The sequence below is a fragment of the Raphanus sativus genome, unplaced genomic scaffold (assembly GCF_000801105.2).
Source record: "Raphanus sativus cultivar WK10039 unplaced genomic scaffold, ASM80110v3 Scaffold0695, whole genome shotgun sequence".
NCBI classification, from domain to species: Eukaryota; Viridiplantae; Streptophyta; class Magnoliopsida; order Brassicales; family Brassicaceae; genus Raphanus; species Raphanus sativus.
Genome location: NW_026616012.1, coordinates 1 through 21,701, shown reverse-complemented (window position 1 = coordinate 21,701; position 21,701 = coordinate 1). Strand labels below are relative to the sequence as shown.

At 35.3% G+C, this 21,701-nt stretch overlaps 5 protein-coding genes and 2 pseudogenes across 6 annotated transcripts; 4 read left to right on the top strand and 3 right to left on the bottom strand.

The window, feature by feature from the left end:
• Window positions 1-1,411: 1,411 nt before the first annotated feature.
• LOC130502814 (WPP domain-interacting protein 1-like) lies at window positions 1,412-3,528 on the bottom strand. Its single transcript, XM_056997546.1, has 2 exons — window positions 2,238-3,528; window positions 1,412-2,158 (listed from the first exon to the last, which is right to left on the bottom strand). Exons 1-2 carry the CDS (start codon window positions 3,130-3,132, stop codon window positions 1,560-1,562), a joined length of 1,494 nt encoding a protein of 497 aa, XP_056853526.1. The 5' UTR covers window positions 3,133-3,528; the 3' UTR covers window positions 1,412-1,559.
• Window positions 3,529-3,803: 275 nt separating this feature from the next.
• LOC108842492 (zinc finger A20 and AN1 domain-containing stress-associated protein 7-like) lies at window positions 3,804-5,287 on the top strand (annotated as a pseudogene).
• A 3,015-nt stretch (window positions 5,288-8,302) lies between these two features.
• On the top strand, window positions 8,303-10,421 carry LOC108842486 (probable WRKY transcription factor 34). The gene is made up of 4 exons (XM_018615410.2): window positions 8,303-8,721; window positions 8,819-9,441; window positions 9,522-9,662; window positions 9,756-10,421. The coding sequence occupies exons 1-4, from the start codon at window positions 8,383-8,385 to the stop codon at window positions 10,288-10,290; spliced, it is 1,638 nt and encodes a 545-aa protein (XP_018470912.1). The 5' UTR covers window positions 8,303-8,382; the 3' UTR covers window positions 10,291-10,421.
• On the bottom strand, window positions 10,350-12,556 carry LOC108842487 (COP9 signalosome complex subunit 6b). The gene is made up of 9 exons (XM_018615411.2): window positions 12,199-12,556; window positions 12,021-12,109; window positions 11,851-11,944; window positions 11,652-11,713; window positions 11,493-11,571; window positions 11,326-11,418; window positions 11,087-11,187; window positions 10,901-10,956; window positions 10,350-10,624 (listed from the first exon to the last, which is right to left on the bottom strand). The coding sequence occupies exons 1-9, from the start codon at window positions 12,497-12,499 to the stop codon at window positions 10,543-10,545; spliced, it is 957 nt and encodes a 318-aa protein (XP_018470913.1). The 5' UTR covers window positions 12,500-12,556; the 3' UTR covers window positions 10,350-10,542.
• A 3,355-nt stretch (window positions 12,557-15,911) lies between these two features.
• Window positions 15,912-19,122, top strand: LOC108840054 (gibberellic acid methyltransferase 1). Of its 2 annotated transcripts, none has more exons than XM_018612869.2 (3): window positions 15,912-16,501; window positions 18,196-18,483; window positions 18,594-19,122. In XM_018612869.2, exons 1-3 carry the CDS (start codon window positions 16,013-16,015, stop codon window positions 18,951-18,953), a joined length of 1,137 nt encoding a protein of 378 aa, XP_018468371.2. In that variant the 5' UTR covers window positions 15,912-16,012; the 3' UTR covers window positions 18,954-19,122. The 2 variants fall into 2 exon arrangements, with proteins under 2 accessions (XP_018468371.2, XP_018468372.1); XM_018612870.2 differs by having other exon boundaries at window positions 18,584-18,817.
• Window positions 19,123-19,396: 274 nt separating this feature from the next.
• Window positions 19,397-20,110, top strand: LOC130502813 (uncharacterized). Its single transcript, XM_056997545.1, has one exon. It carries the CDS (start codon window positions 19,703-19,705, stop codon window positions 20,108-20,110), a length of 408 nt encoding a protein of 135 aa, XP_056853525.1. The 5' UTR covers window positions 19,397-19,702.
• Window positions 20,111-20,267: 157 nt separating this feature from the next.
• Window positions 20,268-21,686, bottom strand: LOC130502812 (RGS1-HXK1-interacting protein 1-like; annotated as a pseudogene).
• Window positions 21,687-21,701: the final 15 nt, after the last annotated feature.

The window sequence follows — 21,701 nt, the reverse complement described above, 5'->3', positions numbered from 1 at the left end:
ATGACATGATACATGATACCACAAGAGATATCCATACATGATGCATGATACCACAAGAGATACCACAAGAAAGACAGACATCTTGTGGTATCATGTATCATGTTTGGATCAAACTGGTCTGTCATCTTTGGTTGCTTCTGATTGTTGGTGACTATGGTTGTTGAGAATGGACTACGCTTTCATGTTAATACCACAAGAGACATCCATACATGATACAACAAAGCAATCAAAGATGACAGGCCAGCTTGATCAATCAGAAAATGACCATCAGCGTCTACGAAACACTAAGAGCACTAACGCCAATTATACCCTAACCAACTGCATTAATAGTTATTAAAGATATTATAAAATTAATTATTAATATAAAATGGCATATTTAAAAATAATAATGTTTTACTTAAATTTTATATAACTTTTACTTAAATTTTATTGATTTTTACTTATATTTTATATGATTTTATTAAAGTTTATATGTAAACATAATTTATATTTATTTAATAATAATAATAATATTTGTAAAAACATTAGTTTTGTTTAAATATTTTATTAATAAATATGTTATAGGGATAATAAGAAACAACTAAGGGACTGATAGTGGACTTAGATTTTTATAGAGTTTATTAATTTTAAAAGTTAAGAAATTTATTAAATTTGAAAAAAGTTGTAGAGAATTTTGTATATTGTAAAAGTCTATAAAAATAAAGTAATGATTTTAAGAATTCGAAGAAAACATGTAGTATTCTCAAAATTTTGTTTTGTGAGTTAAAATATTAAGAATCCAAGTTCGAATAACACTTACTTTTAATAGATTTGTAGAATTATTAAAATAAAAAAAAATGATTTTGTTCAGAATTATAGAATAAAATCAATAACACTAGATTTTAATGAGAATATGAGAATCTATAAACTAATAACACTATATTTAAAAAGTTTAAGAATCATTATAAATCTAATTCCTAATAACTCAACTTTAATTTGTATTTACTTCAAATTAGGTAGACAAAATCAAATTAAGTAAATACAAGTTGAGTTTATAGAAATTTTGTATGTTTCAAGCTTTGGTTCAGTTAAAATCAAATTATATTATTAGTAGTTTTCATATTAATCTCGGGTTAGATCTGGCTTTTAGCTTATCGGTTTACGGATCGGTTATTCACTTATTTGTATAGAAGTGGTGTGTGACAAATCACTCTTATTTTTATTCCTTTTTCTATTTTTGGTCGGTAACGAAAAGAGAAGTGAACTTTCGAGAATGTGTGAACTTCACTCGGCGTTTCCAGCGAAAGAATGTATATTCAGCGTTTAAAGAGTTTGCATGTCCTTACGTGAATCAAATCGACAACATGAACAGTGACTGTGTAAAGACGTTAGTGTTCAGCTACATGAACATTTACGTAACTCATCGACGAAAGATCGAGACCATTCTCCAGCTGCAGAATTTATTCCAACAAAATATAAAGTAGCATGTCTTTTGATTCTATAACCAAGAGGCCAAAAACTATAGCTGAAAATGCTAACAAGAAACGCGAAAAGCCAAGAACAAAAAAAAAACAAAAAGGTCAGGTGGGTACAACAACGATATCAGACGACTCCGGCACCAATTGAGACACGAACACCAAAGCTACCGTTAGCAGTAACACTAACTGTATAAGGAAGCATGAAGTGATCTTACATGCTCTCTTCTTGATGCTTCCTGTGGTTTCTATGCACTCGTTTTGCAGGTCTTGAACTCTGTTTCTTAAACTTGCAGCCTTCGTTTGAACTTTGTCCAGCTTGTCCAGCGTCTCATTAGCTTGCTCCTCTGCCAGTGACTCTTGTGTTTCAACCATCTTATCAATGGATCTTGAATATATCAGATATTCAATCTCAGCTTCGATCCTTTGCCGGAAGATCTCTTCGACCACAGTCTCTGTTCCTCCATAAACGTTTCTTGTTTCTCCTCCCCACGAGTGTTTGTTTTGGTTCGTGGTGGATTCGAGCTCACGAATGTGTGATTCTTTCACCTCAAGCATGGACTTTGTTTCTTTTAGCTTGATCTCCAGCTGTTCAACAGTGTTCACCAGGGTCACAATCTCTGAGCCAGGTGAGCTTACCTCACTGGCTCCTTCACGATGCTGTGGCATCGTCTCCTTCCCGATCTCCCGGTAGTGCTGAACCTCTGCACATGAGATTGGTCAAAAATAGTCCAACTTTCGGTTACCGATAATAGCAAGAACAAAAAAATTAGAGTGGATTACCTTTTTCAAGAGCTTCTTGCAAGGTGATGAAACCATCAATGGCCTCTGTTAACGGATCCAGCTCCTCTGAGAAACCATTGTTATTGTTTAATGACTCTTCTTCACCATCATCATTTCTCTTTGAAGTTTCTCCATTCATATCAGCTTCATCGCCAACCCTTCCCTTGTAGTTCATCATTAGGCTACCACTACTAGGCTTTCTCGAATCAGATTCCAAGCTGGAATGAGAGTTCTCCTTCTCCACGCTTTCTCCTCTATGCTTCTTACTATTCTCTACCCGACCTTTCCCTCCTCTCTGACCTGAGCTACCAATCACTGGCGTAGAGGACTTGCTGCTCCGATCATCATCCTTTCCAGCTGAAAAACCAATCCCTGGCATAAACCTAGCATCATCAAAACCACTCCTAAGCATCTCAAAACCATCACCACCTCCCCCACCACTTTTCAACATATTCACAGACCCAACAGACCCTTGACTCTCTTGCTCAATCTCCGGCGACTGAAACAGCATCTGTTTATTACCATGTGAGTGAGCAGCAGAACCGGACAAGCCTCTCTTCAGAACTTTACTATTCTCCATGTTACCAGACGTGTCTTTCACAAGGTCTCTCCTGATCCGCCTCCATTTCCTCAGACCACGCCCTTTTGAAAGAACCGGAGAGTGAGAAGAACCCAAATTCAACGCTTTACCCACGTCAACAGATGTCTCATCACTTCTGGTCGAAACAAGCTTCACACTGTCGTCTGAGAAGGACCCTTCCTGATCCAAACTCCTACCATTATTATTATCATCATCAGCATCATCATCAGCAGCAGTAGTGTTGATGGAAGTTTGATGGATCAAACCATTATCACCAATAGACTCAAGCGCAGAGCTTTCACTCTCCAAATCCATCAAAAAATTTTGAAATCTCTTTCTCAAATCAAACAACCCCAAACCCAAATTCAATCCAAAAGGTCAACTCAAACAAAGCTAAAATTCAAGGAAAGCTCGAGACTTTCGTACAGAGAACCATCCACCGAATCGAGAGAAGCAATGATCACTGAAATGAATAATCAAATCTAACGTAGATTAGAGAGGATCCAGCTCAATCGAACACATACACGCGCGCGAGAATTGAATTGAAAAATCTGGAAACCAGAGAAGGTAAAGGTGGTTCGATGAGATCGAAGGAGGACCCACGACGACTGGAATTCGCAGATCTCCCTCTCTATCCCATTCGTGCTCGTTCAATGTAGAAACTTTCGTCGCCGGAAAAAAGTTTACCTTTTTTATTTTATTTTATTTTATTTTCATTTCCTTTGCGGTTATTCGTTTTTATTTTATTTTATTATCTATTATTATAAAGAAAAGGGGACTCTCTTCTAAGGAGGCCACGTCATCAAATAGGGAGATTAGAGCTTGACACGTGTCCTTTTCACTGATACTTTGCGTTTCATTAATCGAAGATCTAATTTCATTTGGGCTTTTGATTGTCATTTGTTTTTTAAATACAGTTTGGTAAAGCCCATCATAAATAAGAAAAACACACAAAACGCGTCGTTTTCTATTTCACGGGTTGAACTCTCATCATTCTCCACCGTCGCGATATCGGTCCCAACTCGAGGGTTTCGATTAATCTTCTTCCTCTGACTCAGAATTTTACCAGACGAAGACGTAACGGTATACTTACATTCAATTTGTGGCATTCACGTTCTCATTGAATCGATAAAACCACTACTCCACTAACTAGCATTCAATAAGAAGAGTATAAATAGGTTAGCCTTTCTCTTCTCAAAACCATCTTCTCAATCTGTTTAAGCAGAGAAATAAACTTATAATTCTTTATGATTTGAAGTCTGATAGGTGTTCTTTCACTGTACAGGTTAGCTTGCTGCAATTCTGTGACGCCGGGAATGTCAAACGCGGCAGGGACATCTTTCTCGCTGATTAAAAGGTAAATCATCTCCCACAAAAATCATCTGTCCAATCCTCTTCATCATAATCTTCTAAAAAAATCAAGAGAAAATTGCTAATTTTGATTTCCTCCTCGGCATTGAATCGGCACCGTTGTAGCTCCTCCGTCGCGGTTCGACTCCCTCCTGTGACGATCATTGAATCTACACGATGATATATCTTCTTTGAAGCAAGGTTTTTAAATCGAAATGAATCAATTTGATTATATCGAATTGATTTCCATTTGATTATTATATAGAACCTCTGTTGAATCGAAATGAGGCAAATTGATTATACCCAATCTGGGTTTAATTCAATTGATTCAATTTCGTAGCTGGGTTGAATCAAATTAATGCAAAGATTATCATCTTTATAACATTCTTTTGTTACTGTCAGAATATAATTTTTTTTGTTTGTTTAATAGATTTGAGAAGAAGAAGAAAGGAACAACAGTAAGCTCTGAGCAAAACAACAGCCCAAGCTTCCCACCAACTGAGCCATAACTCTGCGACAATAGATGTGGTTTCTTCGAGTCTTCCAACGTGAACCTCTATTCCAAATGATACAGAAGTCTCTGAGCCGAGGAAGATCTAACCGCTGTAGCAAAATCTGCTGAAGAACTCACTTAAGCTTCCATCTTCAGTCTCATTGTCACACCAGAGCAAAAACAGCCTCTTGAAACCAGACCAGCCTCTGTTGTTGTAACCGCTGAGCCGTCATCAGCTCCTATAGCCACGGGACATGAGGAGGCAGAGCCGTCAGAAACCTGCACGGACGAACAGGTGTTTTAGCTGTAACAAGAAGGTTGGGGTTATGGGGTTTAAGTGCAAATGCGGTAGCACGTTCTGCAGAAGCCATAGGAACCCGGAGAGGCACGAGTGTAGCTTTGATTTCAAAGAAGTTGGACGTGATGTAATCGCAAAGGCCAATCCTGTGATCAAGGCGGATAAAGTCGAAAGGATATGAAAAAAAAAAAACAAACCTTTTCTTTTGTAAAGTAATTTGGTGTCTCTATCTTCGTAAGATCTCTATCTATCATGTTGTTTGTGAAAGAGGGAGGAGATACCACATTGACTCTTTTTTATATCCGTTGCTACAGATTATTGTTTTTTTCTTTGAGAAATGTTACAGATTATTGTTATAATTTCTATATATTTATTTGCATATAAGCTCCTCAGTGCTAAAAAGCTCTAAATTTCACTATATTGAAGTAACCTAAGCGTTCCAGATGATCAATAATTTTTAAAAAGGCATTAAACACTCTATATTATTTATCTTCTTATTCTATAAACAAAAGTTATTAATAGAATGTTTAATAGCCAACACTTTTTTTAATCAATAGTTTAATTACAATCTAACAAAAAAATCCATCAATGTGAAATTAGCACACAATCTATAGTATCGTCTAAAATACATGCACTTCAGAAAAAGAACAAATACGACTTTTAGCGATATTGTGTTCACAACGTTTTATCAAATGCAAATAAAAAGCGTAAAGTTTATCAAAATGATTCCATCGTGTTAGAGCTCAAGATTAGAAAATAAACAAATAGAGAAAAACATAACCAAATATTAATACATAATAGATTAAAAACATTTTCTACGAAAACAAGACCATAATAATAAAATAATCGATGATCAAAAATCAAAAATAATTATAAAGAAAAATAGAAAAACTAAAGAAATAAAAAATAAATATAAAACAGTAAATGGATAATTTTTAATATAAAAGAGATATGTTAAGTTATTCTAACTAAATAGATGTAGAATGTATTTTAAATATTTATGTCATGAATTCTAAAAAAACTATAAATATAGATCTACAACTGTGTAAAATTAAAATATATAGCTATATAGCCGAATAAGAGCACGATATAAAATAATGTAAGGGAATGAATAAAACTAGGTAACTTAAAATTAAACAAATAAATCAACAATTTTACACCATTAAAATAAAAATATAATAAAACTTCAAATAAACAATTTTATTAATTGTAATGACTCATACTAATATAGAATAAAACATTTTAAAATAAAACAAAAATTAAATAAAAATATTTATTCTAATTATTTAAATTATTTTTAAATTATCATCCCGCCCGTAGGGCGGGCCGACCCTAGTTCTATATAAAATAATGGACGTGTGTGGTGGGTTGATGATTCTGACACGTGGTGAGATCCTTTGCCCTTAGCAACAAGTTAGTCGTTTGCAACCGTCCGATTCGGCATCCTCATGATGTTAATACAGTTTATTGTTATTTTAATGTATTGTAGTTTGCCGTTCCAAAAAAAATGTATTGTAGTAGGATTTAAATCATATCTTTGATTTTTTTTCTAAAAGCATTTGTCTTTCACAAAAAAAAAAAATGCTACCTATGAAATCTGTATATCAGAAGAAAAATCAATTTGTTTGGATCCCAGTCAGATTTCTTACATGTGTTTGATGGAAATTGTTTCACAAAAGGGAAGAATGTTTTTATTAGATCTTCACAAACTGAGAAAAAATCATTCCACATTCATTCATTTATTTATCAGGTTGAATCTCGAATACATGCATGCATATAAATATCATGCGCTTGGGCTATTAGTTGTAAGAAAATGTTGGAGGACTTGAACTACCTAAAACATGGGCGTCACATGGATAATAATAAACAGAGAATTACAAGGGTACAATCATAAACACAGACACACACAAACACAAAAATCTTTTTAATCTTTAATCTGAGAGGGATTAGCACCAAACGAGATGGCGACTTAACAGTAGTACTAGTAGAAGACAGAAGGGGCGAATCAGAAAGGCTTCTCGTACCCTCGAGCCGGAGTTTGGTCCCAAGTTTGCAAGAATGCTGCAACACGCATGAAAATGAATAAAAACAAAGGTCTTTAAAAGGTGAACGTAAAACAGCTAACTGATGTGGCCTTACTCAAAGGTATTTCTCCTAGCGACATGAATATCGAATCGTCGTCTGTATTATTTGGTGCTTGGTCATTTCCAAGAGCTCTCTGTGGCGTTTTCAGGTGATATGTAGTTAGCAACCAAATCCCATTCTATGTCGACTTTAAACACTTGACAAGTAAAGTATGTACCTCTCTGTCTTGAAGGACAACATCGTGAAAAATTCATGAAAATTTTTTATACAAAGACTGGCACTAAATTCATGAAAAATTCTTCTCTTTTCTCACGTGCCCTTAGTCGCGAGTGTGTTGCAATCTCTTCCACACTATCTCTCCATTACACAATTGGGTCTACTTTTTGTGCTGGGCCTATCAGAGTTTGTGCCTTTGTGGCGTCGTTATGAGTGATGGCTTTGGATTTGGGGTTGAATATTTGACCAATGATATCTGCTGTCATTTTATAAAACTTTTCCATCTCTTTAGTTGATAGATAATTTGATCAGTCATGAATTTAAATACTGAAGATCGACAACGAGTTTTACACCATCGGCTATGCTAAACATTAATAGGCCCAGGTTTTGTTGCTGCTTCCAGCTATTAATTTTAGAAGGCCGGGTCTATGTTAGCGAAACAAACAATTTTTTGTCATTGTACAGTATTATCTTTTTGTTTTTACTATAGTTTTTTGATAAAATACTTTTAGTAGAATTAAACCATGTTACAAATTATTTACGTTAACGAATGTTAAGCCAGTAGTGTATAACACAAGCACTGAGACGAGTTTAGCCCATTAAGTGAACTAAATGTTGTATATATTTATGGCTCTTTCTAAACCACAAAAAGTTTACACTTCTAAAAATAGTTTAACTGTTGGTGAATTATATACGTTGTATAATTTTTTTTTGAACTTTTGTTGTTTGGATTGTGAGAAAGTTAAGGAGAAAACTTATCTAACTAAACTGTGTTATAGCTTTGTAATTTTTAGCCGATTTTACATCTTCGTTCAAGAAAGAGAGAGAGAGAGGAAGAGTTTCTTCTCACCTGTTGTTCATTCTGTGATTAATCTAAAGAACAGAGAAGCAAAAGATATGAAGAGGTGATAAGAAGCAGTCCCCCTCTTTGATCTCTCTTACAGTACTAACTGGTAGAGAAAAAAAATTTGATCTGTTAAAAAATCAGGTAATGGTGCCCACTCCTTTTTTATCTACATTGTATATTGTTCTCGCATGTTGTATTTTACTTGAAGATTATTACTAGAAGTTACTTACACATTTCAGGTTAAGCCCAAAGCTGAAGCTGAATCTTGGGTTAGTAATGGCTGGTTTTAGTAATAACCTTGCTGTACTGGGAGAATGGAGAGACTGTAGTCCTAACCAAAGGAAGAGATCCAAAGCGGAACTTGATAGAGAGGTTTCTTTAGAAGAAGACGTCAAGGATGATAAAGACTTTCTGCAAACCATGTTTCAAGAGAAACCGTGTTGTTATTCACGAGGTGGTCTTAGTGAAAGGATTGCTGCTAGATCCGGGTTTAATGTACCTACTAGTATAAACACTGAGAGTAGTACTCTTGGGTCACTATGTTTAAACATCTCTTCTCCTGGTGTTAGTCCTGCATCTCTGCTAGAGTCTCCTGTCTTCCTCTCAAACCCTTTGGTAACTTTTTATTTTTGTTTTATTTTCCAAACGTTGCGTTATGTCTTCCCTTTTAGCAGATCCGTTTCTAATCTATTTTATCACCTTGTAAGCGCAGCTATCTCCAACAACAGGAAAGCTCTCATATCTACCTTCAGATCATAAAGCTAAGGATGAGTTCTTTGATCCTACAACCATCGGTTTAGAACCTGATGATTCTCAGGCCTATGAGCAGACACATGACATTGGCTTAGGAGACTCGATGGCATCGAGTGGTGCACCTGCAGATGATGGATACAACTGGAGGAAATACGGACAGAAGCTAGTTAAAGGAAGCGAGTATCCACGTAGCTATTACAAGTGCACACACCCAAACTGTGAGGTGAAGAAGAAGGTTGAACGGTCCAGGGAAGGTCATATTACAGAGATCATATACGCAAAAAATCATAATCACCCAAAACCTTCACCTAACCGCCGTTCAGGCATTGGATCATCTGGGACATGCAATGACATGCAACTAGATGGAACCGAACAACAAGAAAGTTTTGCTGGAACTGATGAGAACGTAGAATGGACATCACCTGTAAGCCATTCTGGATCAATGCAGGTTCAAAGCGGAACTCAGTTCGGGTATGGTGATGCAGCCTTCTTTAACGTTGAAGGTGAAGAAGAGCGAACGTCCCACATGAGTCTTTCCATTGGTGGCAACGGAGAAGCAGATGAATCCGAGCCAAAGAGAAGGTTAGAAATTAATTATATAACCACTGAATATATTGAGAAAGACTAGACGTTCTGACTTGTGATGCTATTTCACGTATCAGGAAACTGGAAGCTTGTGCATCACGAACCACCCGTGAGCCAAAGGTCGTGCTGCAGACCACAAGTGATATTGACATCCTCGAGGATGGCTATCGCTGGCGCAAGTATGGACAAAAAGTTGTTAAAGGAAACCCGAATCCAAGGTTTCTTGTATCATCAAACTCCTCTCTATCTGTGTTGCAGCTCTTCGCCCAAGTTTTTCATCACAATCTGTTTTATGTGTAATGTTGCTACAGGAGCTACTACAAATGCACAGCTAATGGATGCATCGTAACGAAGCATGTGGAGAGAGCTTCCGATGACCTAACGTCCGTATTAACCACATACATAGGCAAGCACACCCATGAAGTACCTGCAGCACGCAACAATAGCAGCCACCTGAGTCCAGGCAGCTCAGGGACCATCCCAGGCGGTTTAGCGACTCAGACCCAGAACCACCAAGTGCACTATCCAGTGCCACACAGTAGCTCTGAGGGAATGGTCACAGCCAATTCATCTCTATTTGACTTCCAGACACCCATGAGACCTCCTCCTTGGGCTGGTTTCTCGGCTTACGGTGGCGAAACTGAGCTTCTGGGTCTTTCAATATCAGGTTTAGCTATCGGACAAGAGAGGTTCACCGGCCTGCCAACGCCTGCAATTGGTGATACAGCTGAGATGATGTTGCAGCTACCAGCAGAGCCCAAGGTGGAACCAGTGTCACAACAGGAACTTGGACTCTCGAGGAGCTCACTGATATACAGCGATATGAGTAGATTACCACAAATATGAAAACCAGATTATTTCTTCACGGATTGTTTTGTTCGTGTTTGAATAAACAGTAGTTAGAGTTAAGGGAAGCTAAAGCTGTTTTTTTTTTTCAAAGTCTTGTGGCATGATTCAAGTGCTAAAAATATAAGTAATCTAAAACATAGCTTGTAGTCTAAAAGAAGAACGTCATTAGCTCTTAGATTCCGAACAGCGGAGTTCTAGATTTCTCTAAGGAACCGCAAAAAAAAGGGTCTCAAGCTGAAACTAATCTCTCTACATGAATGGAGTCCTACCGCCTCTTCGACTGTTCCTCTCGTATGCAGTGTTGAATTTGTCAACCACCTCGTTCATGTTGCTGCAGATTGGAACAAAAGTGGGTGAACAAATAGAAAGAGGATTCATTTAAGTAAGTTGTAGTTGACATTTGATCAAGGTATAGCATATGTATGATTATATAAAAAGAAAGTTTATGTTCCCCTAGCTCCTACAGGCTCACTATCTTAATTATAACAAGGACGGTTGAGCAAGATCCAAGACAAATTAAACTAATCTCATTCTCAGTCATTGTATCAATCAAAAGACATCCATATAAATCTCTGTCCATCATTGTTTAACTATATAGAGCACATACCTGGTACAATTCGTGATCATTGCTAGGTAAGACATCAGCAATTTGTCGTTGTACTCCTGCAAATTAAAACGTCAGATATAACTTATAAAGATATTAATCAGAACACCAAGAATTATTAAGAATTTAAGACAATCCAATGCCACTCTTTTAACTAACATAGCTAAGGAAAAGTAAAGCACTACTCACCATTAAGAAATCCTCTTCAAACTTTTCTGATTGTGCGGCAGGCAGACTTCTGAGTAGACTAGCTACTTGCCTCAGCAGTGAGTTGTCGCAAGGAATATCACCTAGATGCAGAATCACACAAGTCATTAGAACCACATGGGCATTTCCAACGGTATCATCTAACCCACTTGAGTAAAACCCTAACCGAACAAACTGAAGAGGGACAGAGAGTGGGGACTTGAGCAAGAATATTAGTATACCTTTCTGCATTGCGCCAAGATATTGATGGAGCACCCTGATTCTGCTATTAAGCATCTTGATGGCACTGTGTATGCCAGTGAGATGAGCAGCCACTGCACAACATGGAGGAATCAACCAAAGTTCCATAGGGATGCGGTAAGAAGATTGTGATAAATACGGAGCTTACATTGAGTCGCTGCTGAGCCCCCATCAGATGGCTTAAGGTGTGCAACATGATCAACCGATATTCTTTCAGCTTCGACAGTCTGCACATGTTATAATAATCGCCATGTTATCAAAAGTCAAAACTCATATTATATTAGACAATCACAGATCGAGAATATACCTCGATTGTGTAGCTTGCATTCACGAAAATTGGCTGAGGAATCCCATCAATGACGTGGAACTCTTGAAAATTTTACAATCACATCAGATGATAGGATTATAAAAAAAAAGTTAAATCTCTAAAGCACACAAAACACAAATTGGATGTTCAATAAGATGAAAAGTACAAACTTATGAAAGGACATAATATGAAAGCTTACCACTTTCATAGATAGTCACAGGGAGATCCTTCTGAGCGTGATTGATAGCCGGATTCAAAAGGACATAAACAGGAGATTCATTAATGTCCATCAGCTGCACACACAAGACATGATGAAAACTCAACACAATCACTACAACAGAGACAAAACTTTCAAAACAACAAACTCACAGCTTTGTGGATACTCATGTCAGATTCATTAGCGTCGCTTCCAGTAGAGTACCATCCCAATATGTAGTAGTTAGGGAACACCTTCTGATCTAAAAGCCCCAAACAAAAGTCAAACCCATTAGACCAAAGCATAGACGAGAAAGTTAAAGTTTTTATTTTTATTTTTATAAACCCTTACAGAGCTCTTGCTTCTTCTCTAAGAAGGATCTATCGAGAGTATCAGTTGTAGGATCTAACAAAAGCTCGAAGCTATTGAAGATCTCAACCGTCCGTCCTTTCTGGGCACCGATCACGCACCCATAAACCCTAAAATCCTGAGTGAGCGTCGTCGCGTCGCCGGTGCTGGGGTTATTCCCTGTCGCGCAGGAGGAGGCTGGAGGGTTGAGCTGAGTTTTGACCCTAGTGAAGTGATCGGAGATGTTGAGCATCACCAAAGGGTGAAGCTTGAAGGTCAGGCCGCTCGAGGAAGAAGGCGCCATTGATGTGTTGTTGTCTCGAGAGAGAGTTTTTTTTTCTTTTTTAGTTCATCCTCTTCTAGAGTCGGATCTTAAATAAATCGCCTCAGTTTGGATCTTCATATGGGCTTGGGCTGGTTTTCTCTAGCCCAACATAAATTTAATAAATAGGTTTGGAAACTTTGTAATACTTCTTGATGTTTTCTCTTAGTACACAATCTTAGTACACACGAAGATCAAAAATTTAAATTCTCCTGAAAAAAACTTTGTTCTATTCTGATTTAGTTATCCAGGTTAAATAATTTAATAGTTTCGTTATAAAAAAAATTAAAACCAGTTAATCAATTATATAAAATACTGTAAAATTTAATTGATTTATAGTTTTCAATAAAATTAAAATTAACTTTAAAATATCAAAATTTCATATAAAATAAAACAAAGTAGTCCTTCTAAAATATCATCTATGTTAAAACGGAGGAAGTATTATTTTACACAAACTTTTAGATTTATTTTCTAATTATAAAATTAATCTTAATCTTTCTTTTAAGTAACTTTGAGATTTTTTATAAATACAACTGAATATTTATATTTTATTCAGTTTTAGAGTATAACGTAAATACTTTCAAGATCATAAAATTTAGTTATATTTAGTATTATATTAAGTATTGTATAGGGTCAGTTTTAAAGAATAATGACCGGATATTAAAAAAGAAATTTGTATACTCTCAGATGTCATTTATTTATCTGCTGGTTATTAGTAATTTTGTTTTTTACAAGTTCATATATATATATATATATCAAAATTAAATTTATTAACCCGCATGGTGGTTTATTAGTAGTTAACTAGTTAGATTATCTAATTCTAAGGGAAGGAGGTTGCTTTTTCTTGGCCATTTAACATGCCGTGAAGCTGCGGTAATTCTTGCCAAGGGACATAGTCATCTCGAGATCACTCGAAGCTGACAACTACTACCTTTAACTTGAGAAATTGACAATGCTAATAAAAAATTATATAACAAATATTTATAGGTGTTAAAATAAAAATAAATTAATATAAATATATAGAAAATATATAACATCTCCACCATTTTGACAGTAAAAGTACTTCATGAAAAAAATCAACATCTTTAGCAACAAAAAGAACTTTAAGAAAAACATCATGTCACTGCACACAAAGAAAATAGCTTTATTTCTGAAGGATATTTAGTCACTATTATATTATTAACACAAAGTTTTAGATTTATTTTCCTGTTGCAACTTTGGAAATTTGAATTCTGGAACATGGATTTGCTGATGTATATTGACCAAATCCATTTGGTGGATAGTCGTAGATAGGTCTGAGCACGGATCAAATAGTAGCAATTTTTTCAATATTTATGAATATCACGGATATCTGATTTTCCGATTTGTTTTGCTTCACAATAATACGGATAAAAAATTAATTGTGCATTTTATACATAGGCATTTTCAATATTAAGTCTTCTTTTACCTTACTTTCTTGTGTTTGGTCGGGAAGAACATGGACCAGAAAGTTACAAAAAAAACATGAACCGAAAATTTGATAAATATTGGATAAATGATATTATTTCAATTATTTTAAAGTATATCTTTGATTGTAATTTTTTATATTTAACTATTTCTCATAATGTTTAACTTTTTTTGTCAGCACCAATGAAGTTTTAACTATTTTCAAAATTCAATAAACACAATAATTTTCAAATTTTATAATTTATCACTAATATCTAATTAATAGGTGATGCATTAAAATGAAGAAAATGTATATTTTTGAATTATTATTTCTAAAAAAAATATAAATGATTATGAAACGAGGAGACTACAAATAAAGAATCTATGAAGTGACAGTATACTGAACGATTTCTCCATCGAACCCTTTATTTCAGAAGATTGATGTTTTGTAAAGCATTAAGGAAACTTTCATTTTTTCTAAGAATGGAAAAAGATAAAAGTATATTGCAAAGAGGATAGTATAAGAATTTTAATAAATGTCATATATAAACCTAGTTAATATTATGTTTGGATAAATAAAGTTGAAGTTGAACAAAAAGATCATAATGACAAAATGTGAATAAACATCAATTGTTTTCGTTATTTATATGTTTTGCATGTTTTATTTTAACAAATATGTCATATATATATATATGTCCTAATGTATAAACCTAGCTGGGAAAATTGTGCCTTATCAGTTGTGATATTTTATTTATATATGTATATCGAAAGAAGAAAATAATCATAGAGGACAGACAACGACTTGTTTTTATAAATAACCATATCTACTAATCTTTATAGATACCAAAAGTTAAGACGCAACTGCTAATCTCTTTCCATTTTCTTTTGTCAACCAACTACTAATCTCTTTAGACTTTGGAGACAACGACGACTACTTTAACTTGATTTACGTGTAAAACATTTAAAACGTCTACTAACAGAAATTTTTGTGAATTTTAAAGCGTTCTCTCTTCTGGCCCCTCTCGGAAAATTTTATGCGTTCTGCTTTTATGATTAAGGTCAGTATATATATATATATATATATTTTTTTTTTTTTGAGTTAAAGGTCAGTATATATTTTACACGCTATAACCTATATATAGCTAGCTCATATACTTCTTCCATGGAGACTGAAGTCGCTAACCATTATTGAACGAATGGACCCACGAGATAGAAAATCTCAGCTATCTACAGTTTGAGTAATCAGTTACTTTATCCTCTAACTTGTTCCACACTTGTACAAATTCTCACTCGTTATGTATAAATACTTTTCTCATAATACTTTTTTTCTTAATACTGTCTTGCTTCCTGCAGTATGAAAGTAAAAGAAATGTCTAAGAAAAGGTCATAAAAGACCACAAATAACATCATAAGTTTTTTTTTATTAACTTCAGACTTATGGAAGGATCAGACTAGTTTTCAAGGAGATATGTAGTTTATGGATAAACTCTCTCTTTCAGACTATTCAAATGAACTGAAAACCAGTGCTGATCCAACATTTTCAAAAAAAAAATATGCCCAAACTCATTTAAAAATTTATGCTCTTATTATTCATGTAAAAATTTTGATACCATATATACAACTAAAATTTTAAGTTACCTTGCCAATATGCTCTAGATAGGCCCTGCTGAAAACAAGAATCTATATCTACGTGGGTATTCAGAACAATATGATTTATAAGTTTCGTGCAAGTGAATCCAAACCCATCCCCTTATAACACGACCAAGAGGTTTTGAACATTATAAGTTGAAAAAATTGCACTAACAATTTAGGTTTAAAAATGGTTAATAAAAGTTTGGTTAAATTCATTGAATCACTTAGAAACTGTACACTTTAAGGACGTGTCCTGAATCAAATTAAGTAAATTCGAGTAGAAAACCCTTTGAATCCATAATGTAGCCGAGTATATATAGAGATGTTTGGTTCTCATGCAACTTCATTAAGACCAAAAATAGAGACCCTCCTTTGATCAACTTAACGAGTAGTTACAACGTTCACCTAATCTTCTTACATAAATTTTACGATCAAAATATGGATTCTTCTCGAAGCCTCGAATGCGTGCTCTCCATGCAAGGCGGCGAGGATGACGTCAGTTACGCCAAAAACAGCTACGGTCCGGCCGCAGCTCTGGCCTCGAGCAAACCAATGCTGACGTCAGCCATCAATTCCATAAAGCTCACCGAAGGAGGCTCATCTCACATTATAAAGATAGCCGATTTAGGCTGTGCGGTCGGAGACAACACGTTTTCCACGGTGGACACGGTGGTTGAGGTGTTACGGCGGAGGCTAACCGTGATTGACGGAAAATCTGATCAGCCGGAGCTGGAGTTTGAGGTATTCTTCTCTGACTTGCCTTCTAACGACTTCAACACACTGTTTCGATCGTTTGAAGAGAAAGTTAACGGCTCGAGCCATAAGTACTTCGCCGCTGGAGTTCCCGGCTCGTTCTATGGGAGGCTGTTTCCGAAAGGAGAGCTACATGTCGTTGTGACCACAAGCGCCTTACAATGGCTCTCTCAGGTATATACTTTATTCGCTAGCTTATTAATGAATATACTAGATTTTGACGGGTGCTTCGAAAGCGCAGATATTATTTTTCAATTTTATGAAATATATTATTTTTTGTAATTATTGAATGTATTTATCTTAATAAAACATTTTTATAATAAATTCGACACATAGAGTATCTCTAGTAAACTATGTAATTCTCTGGATTTGTTTTATTCCATTTCCAATCAACATATTTATTTACCTTGTTGTTAAAATAATTGATTATAAACTTTGATCTAAGTGCGCGGATGCATATTTTAAAAAATATGATGATATTTGTTTTTATGTAATTATTAGGATTTGGCAAGGAACATAACCGATACCGATCCGAAAATATAGTACTAAATCCGAACATAAAATGATCAAATATTCAAATTATTCAAAATTTTGTTATTTAAAGAACCGAATCTAATCCAAAGCGAAGGATTCGGGTACCTGAATTTATATAAATAGATTTATATACTTATATATATTAATTATTTTTAGATTTAGCGTATATAAAACATCAAAAATGATACTTTTAAATTGGTTTAAAATACTTAAAAATATATATAGATAGTCAAAAATAAATATCTGAAATAGTTAAAGTATATTCAAATCACCAAAAATACTTAAAATAATTATTGATTTTGTATTCATAATTTTAAATCAAGCTAATTGTTATGCTAAACTTAGGTATTCTGACATATGTTATTTAAATTTATAGGTATTATATTATTTTATTTAAAGATTTTGAGAAATTTAAAATATATAGTGATTTAAAACTTTAAAAAATAATTTAAATGAGTTATCCAAACCCGAACCAAACCCGCAAAGATCCGAATCAAACTCAAACAAAAATTTAGAAACATCCTAATAGGGCTGAAATCTTTGACCTAGAAAACCGATTAGAACCAAACTCGTATGGGTACCCGAAAACCCATCCTTAGTCATTATTATATATCGTATATTTTCATCATATAATTAATCGTATTTTATACGTACCATCATATAAGTAATCATATAATTAATAATATTTCATACGTACCATTATATAAATAATTACATATATTATATTTTTAAAACTTAATATGAAATATAAAAACTATAATTTGAGTTGGTATTTTAAATCGGGCTTTGTATTATATTTTTTATATATATTGACAACATTTTTTATAATGGACTTAATAACTTAAGTCCATTATTTTTTGCTTAATACTACTATCTTTGTTTCCAAACAATTTTTTTTTTTTAAAAAAAGACTATAATCCATGTTTCCAAACACTTTATTTTTTTTTAATACTCCTATCCTTGTATCCAAACATCTCCATTTTGTACTACAAATTTAATAATATAGACGAAGGTGATGAACAAATCATTAATTTTGGTATATATGTAATTTGTAATGGCTATATCTCTAAATGGATATATACATATACACATTGAAACTATATATATATATATATATATATATATATATATATAGTTAATGAAAAAAAAATCTCTTAGGTTCATCAAATGTTAATAAAAATATCTAAAAGACAACAATCTATAAAGTATGGTTAAAAATAGTGGCTATTCCTCTTATGAGATATGTCCGAACCAACTAATTTCTATAACTGTTGTTATTAAAGGTTTATCCATGGATCTGAATGTGTCTCGTTATATGATTTTTGGATATGTAGATACCGGAAAAAGTGATGGAAAAAGGATCGAAGACATGGAACAAGGGAAGGGCGTGGATACAAGGAGCAGAGGGAGAAGTTGTGGAGGCCTACGCGGAGCAGTCAGACAAGGACTTAGTCCAGTTCTTGAAATGTCGGAAAGAAGAGATTGTTGAAGGAGGAGTGTTATTTATGTTGATGGGTGGTCGACCTTCTGGCTTAGTGAGCCAAGTCAGTGATCATGACTCCAGTCTCAGGCACCTTTTCACTATTTTTATGGATCAAGCTTGGCAAGATCTAGTGGATGAGGTAATAAGAGCTCATCATGACCCCATGTTTTTTAACTTTATGGACCGTTTTCTTATGTTCTATACATGGAATTGACAAAAAACATTTTTTTGGGTGTGAGTTTGCAAAAGGGTTTAATAGAAGAGGAGAAAAGAGATGGTTTCAACATTCCGGTGTACCTGAGAAGCACAGAGGAGATAGCGGCTGCGATTGATGGTTGTGGTGGTTTCAAGATAGAGAAAATGGAGGTACTGAAAATAGCTGACCCCATGAATGCTAAACAGCAAGAGTTGAAAGATCCGGAGACTTACGGTCGAGCCATGTCTACCTCGGTTCAAGCCGGTCTAAAGCCAATGGTTGAAGCTTATCTCGGTCCTGACCTGACCCGCAAGCTCTTCAAACAGTATGCAGTTCGAGCTGCTGCCAACAGAGAATTTCTCAAGGAGAATTCTTTCTATTACATGATCGCTGTCTCGGCAACTAGGGTTTGATGTTAATGTTATCTATGCACGTACGTATATGCTTAGTATAGCATGCCAAAAGATTATTATATCTACGGGTTACGACATCTTTCAATGCATGCTGGAATAAAGTAATTATTAGACTAAAACCATTGTATTTTCAGATACAGTATTTTCCCTTAAGATTGAAATCCCTACATTCTGTGGTTTTAGTGAATTTGAGAAATATCTCCTCCGTCAAACAAAGAATGGTTCGGAACAAAACATTTATCTAATACGTACGTGAGAGATGAGAAAAGAGAACCTCGTGACCACCAATGACACTTTCTACGTGACAGTTGACACTCGTTAAAACATACATAGACAGAGCACTTCCAAGTTCCAATAAAGAATTTAAAGGTGAATTTCTTAAAAAGAAAAGAGAGAGTAGAAAAGAGTTTTAATATTATGATTTTTTAGAACTCCACTAAAGTTTCATATGAAACTTGTAAACAGTACACAACCATGACTTCTTCTCCTTCACCATATATCAGTTTCAAATCACTAAGGCAATACCCCAAAACAAAACAATGAAAGATCTGTCTTTCTTCTTCCTACAAGAAATACTCTCTCGCCTCGAGGACGAGAGGATGAGGTCAACGTGGTAGCTTTCCGAGCTCTTGTGGTGGCGATGGCTCGACTAATTCCACACTAAACCAACATCAAAACATCGACATGATACCATCTGCCACACCTGAAAAGCCCCTCTCGGTGGAGGGTCGCCGATAACGCTAGAGGGTATGATACTTCAGCTAGAGGTTGAAGAAGATATTGTTCGAAGGGCTGGGCTCCGTGAATCTTCTTACTACGGTTCTTTTGATGATTCCGACGACGATGATGATAACTTATATCAGCCCGTTCGAATGTCATGCGTTAAAAGGGATGGTTGCGAAGAGTGTAATGTGGTGGTTGCGAAGCTGATGGGCTTGGAGATGAAACCGGTTACGGTCAAGGGAAAACCGGTAAACGATAAGCTAGGGACTCTGCTCAAGAGAGAGCGTCAAAGGAGGAGAGATCGGACGCTCGACATTAACAGTCGGAATGGTCAAGCTTCTTGCTCGTCACGAGGTTTTGACGCAATGAAACCCATAAGAGCAGTTGGATCACCTAGTCGCGTAGGTGGATGGCCCACACTCAGTTTACCATAGAGTTACGTTTCAATATTAGTTATGGGACTGAGCTTAGCCCTTGTAACAACCTTTTTTACGTTTCTATAAACATTGCGTCTCACAACTCGAGCAAATAAGCAAACGGTCTCAAACTTTTTTTTTTCTTTTAACGGTCTCAAATTTCAAATATCAGGAACAGTAGCAAAAGACAAATTTCTATCTCATGCTAAGGTTTTGTTTTTCAGACAGAGTTAGATGTTTATTGACGAGAACATGCTTGAAATACCTTGTGGAGAGAAAAACTAAAAACATGGTGGTTTTGTGTTGTATATTAGACCGGAACTCCAAGCTCAGACATCCTCATGATCCTTTTGTTCAATGCAATCCTCTTCTGTCTCAGGAGCGAAGTCATGGAAGCCACCTGATGATTTAAGACGAGAACTTGAATGACCGTTCACCGCGATAAATCTTAAACATGAGGGAGATGAAAAAGAAATTGACTCACTTCGGCTCTAAGCTTGATAGCTTCCCTTCCAGGAATTTGTCGTAGTCCTTCCATTAAATCTGCCAGAGAATACAAGTCTATGTGTAAATATACAGCGCGGATCTAAACTCATTAACATATACGAGTAACACATGGAAGAAATACATATACCAATGGAAGGTAGACAAGGGTAAAAAAAAAAAGATTTTGTGTGTTGTTCTTACCTGCAGCTTCGCATTCAACCTTGTGGACAGACTTAGCAAGACGATGTATATTGTTTCCAGAGTCCCTACAGATAATGACAGTAGTAGCCTTAATAACGCAAATGAAGTCGATTAAATTAAGGAAGGAAGTGGGTCGGTAGATGTTGAGGCATACATGAGTTCAGAAAGACCGCGTTTCATATCCTTCTCTGCTAAAGCCGACCTCTCAAGCAATTTCATGCTCTCTCTTTTTCATCAAGTCCACAGACATGTTCAACTCCTGGACATGCTTCTCAGCTCTCAAGAACTGTGCCTGGAGAAATGAATTGAAGTGGATGAAAAAACAAGAAAGGGGAACTAAGTGTATATAAGCGTTAAGGAAACAATTTAAAAATAAGCAGAGCACGTCAGATACCTCTTCGCTCTGAAATCGACCCAGAGTATGACGAAACAAGAATCTTCTTGGCCCTGTAATTAGTACAAGACAAATTCTAAGTAAAAGAGATGTGATACTTTTCAGATGATGCTCTTAAGCAAAGGAGCATTCTAAATTCGAAAGCAGATAAGAGCATAGGTTATAATACCTCGCAAAAGAACGAGACCAGCAGCGAGACCAATTCCAGCAGCAGCAGCTGGATGCTCCTTTGCGTTTCCCAATTCCTCTGCAAAGAAATTAAAAAAAAAAAGAAGCAGAGGATAGTGAGTCAGATTTATGACAAACTCACCATTACAAATCTGGTAAGATTCTAGTTGAAGCACACTAAAGAGACGAATTACAAGTACAAAATGAAAGTTTTGAGGAAACTATCAGTTATCTCTCAATGACTTGATGTAAATAAATCGTTACTATACCTGTAACTTTACTGAAGAAAGCATTCTCATAGGTCTTATACTGATTCAAAAAGGCATGTGAATGAAAATCCTGCAATTTCAAAAAACAAAA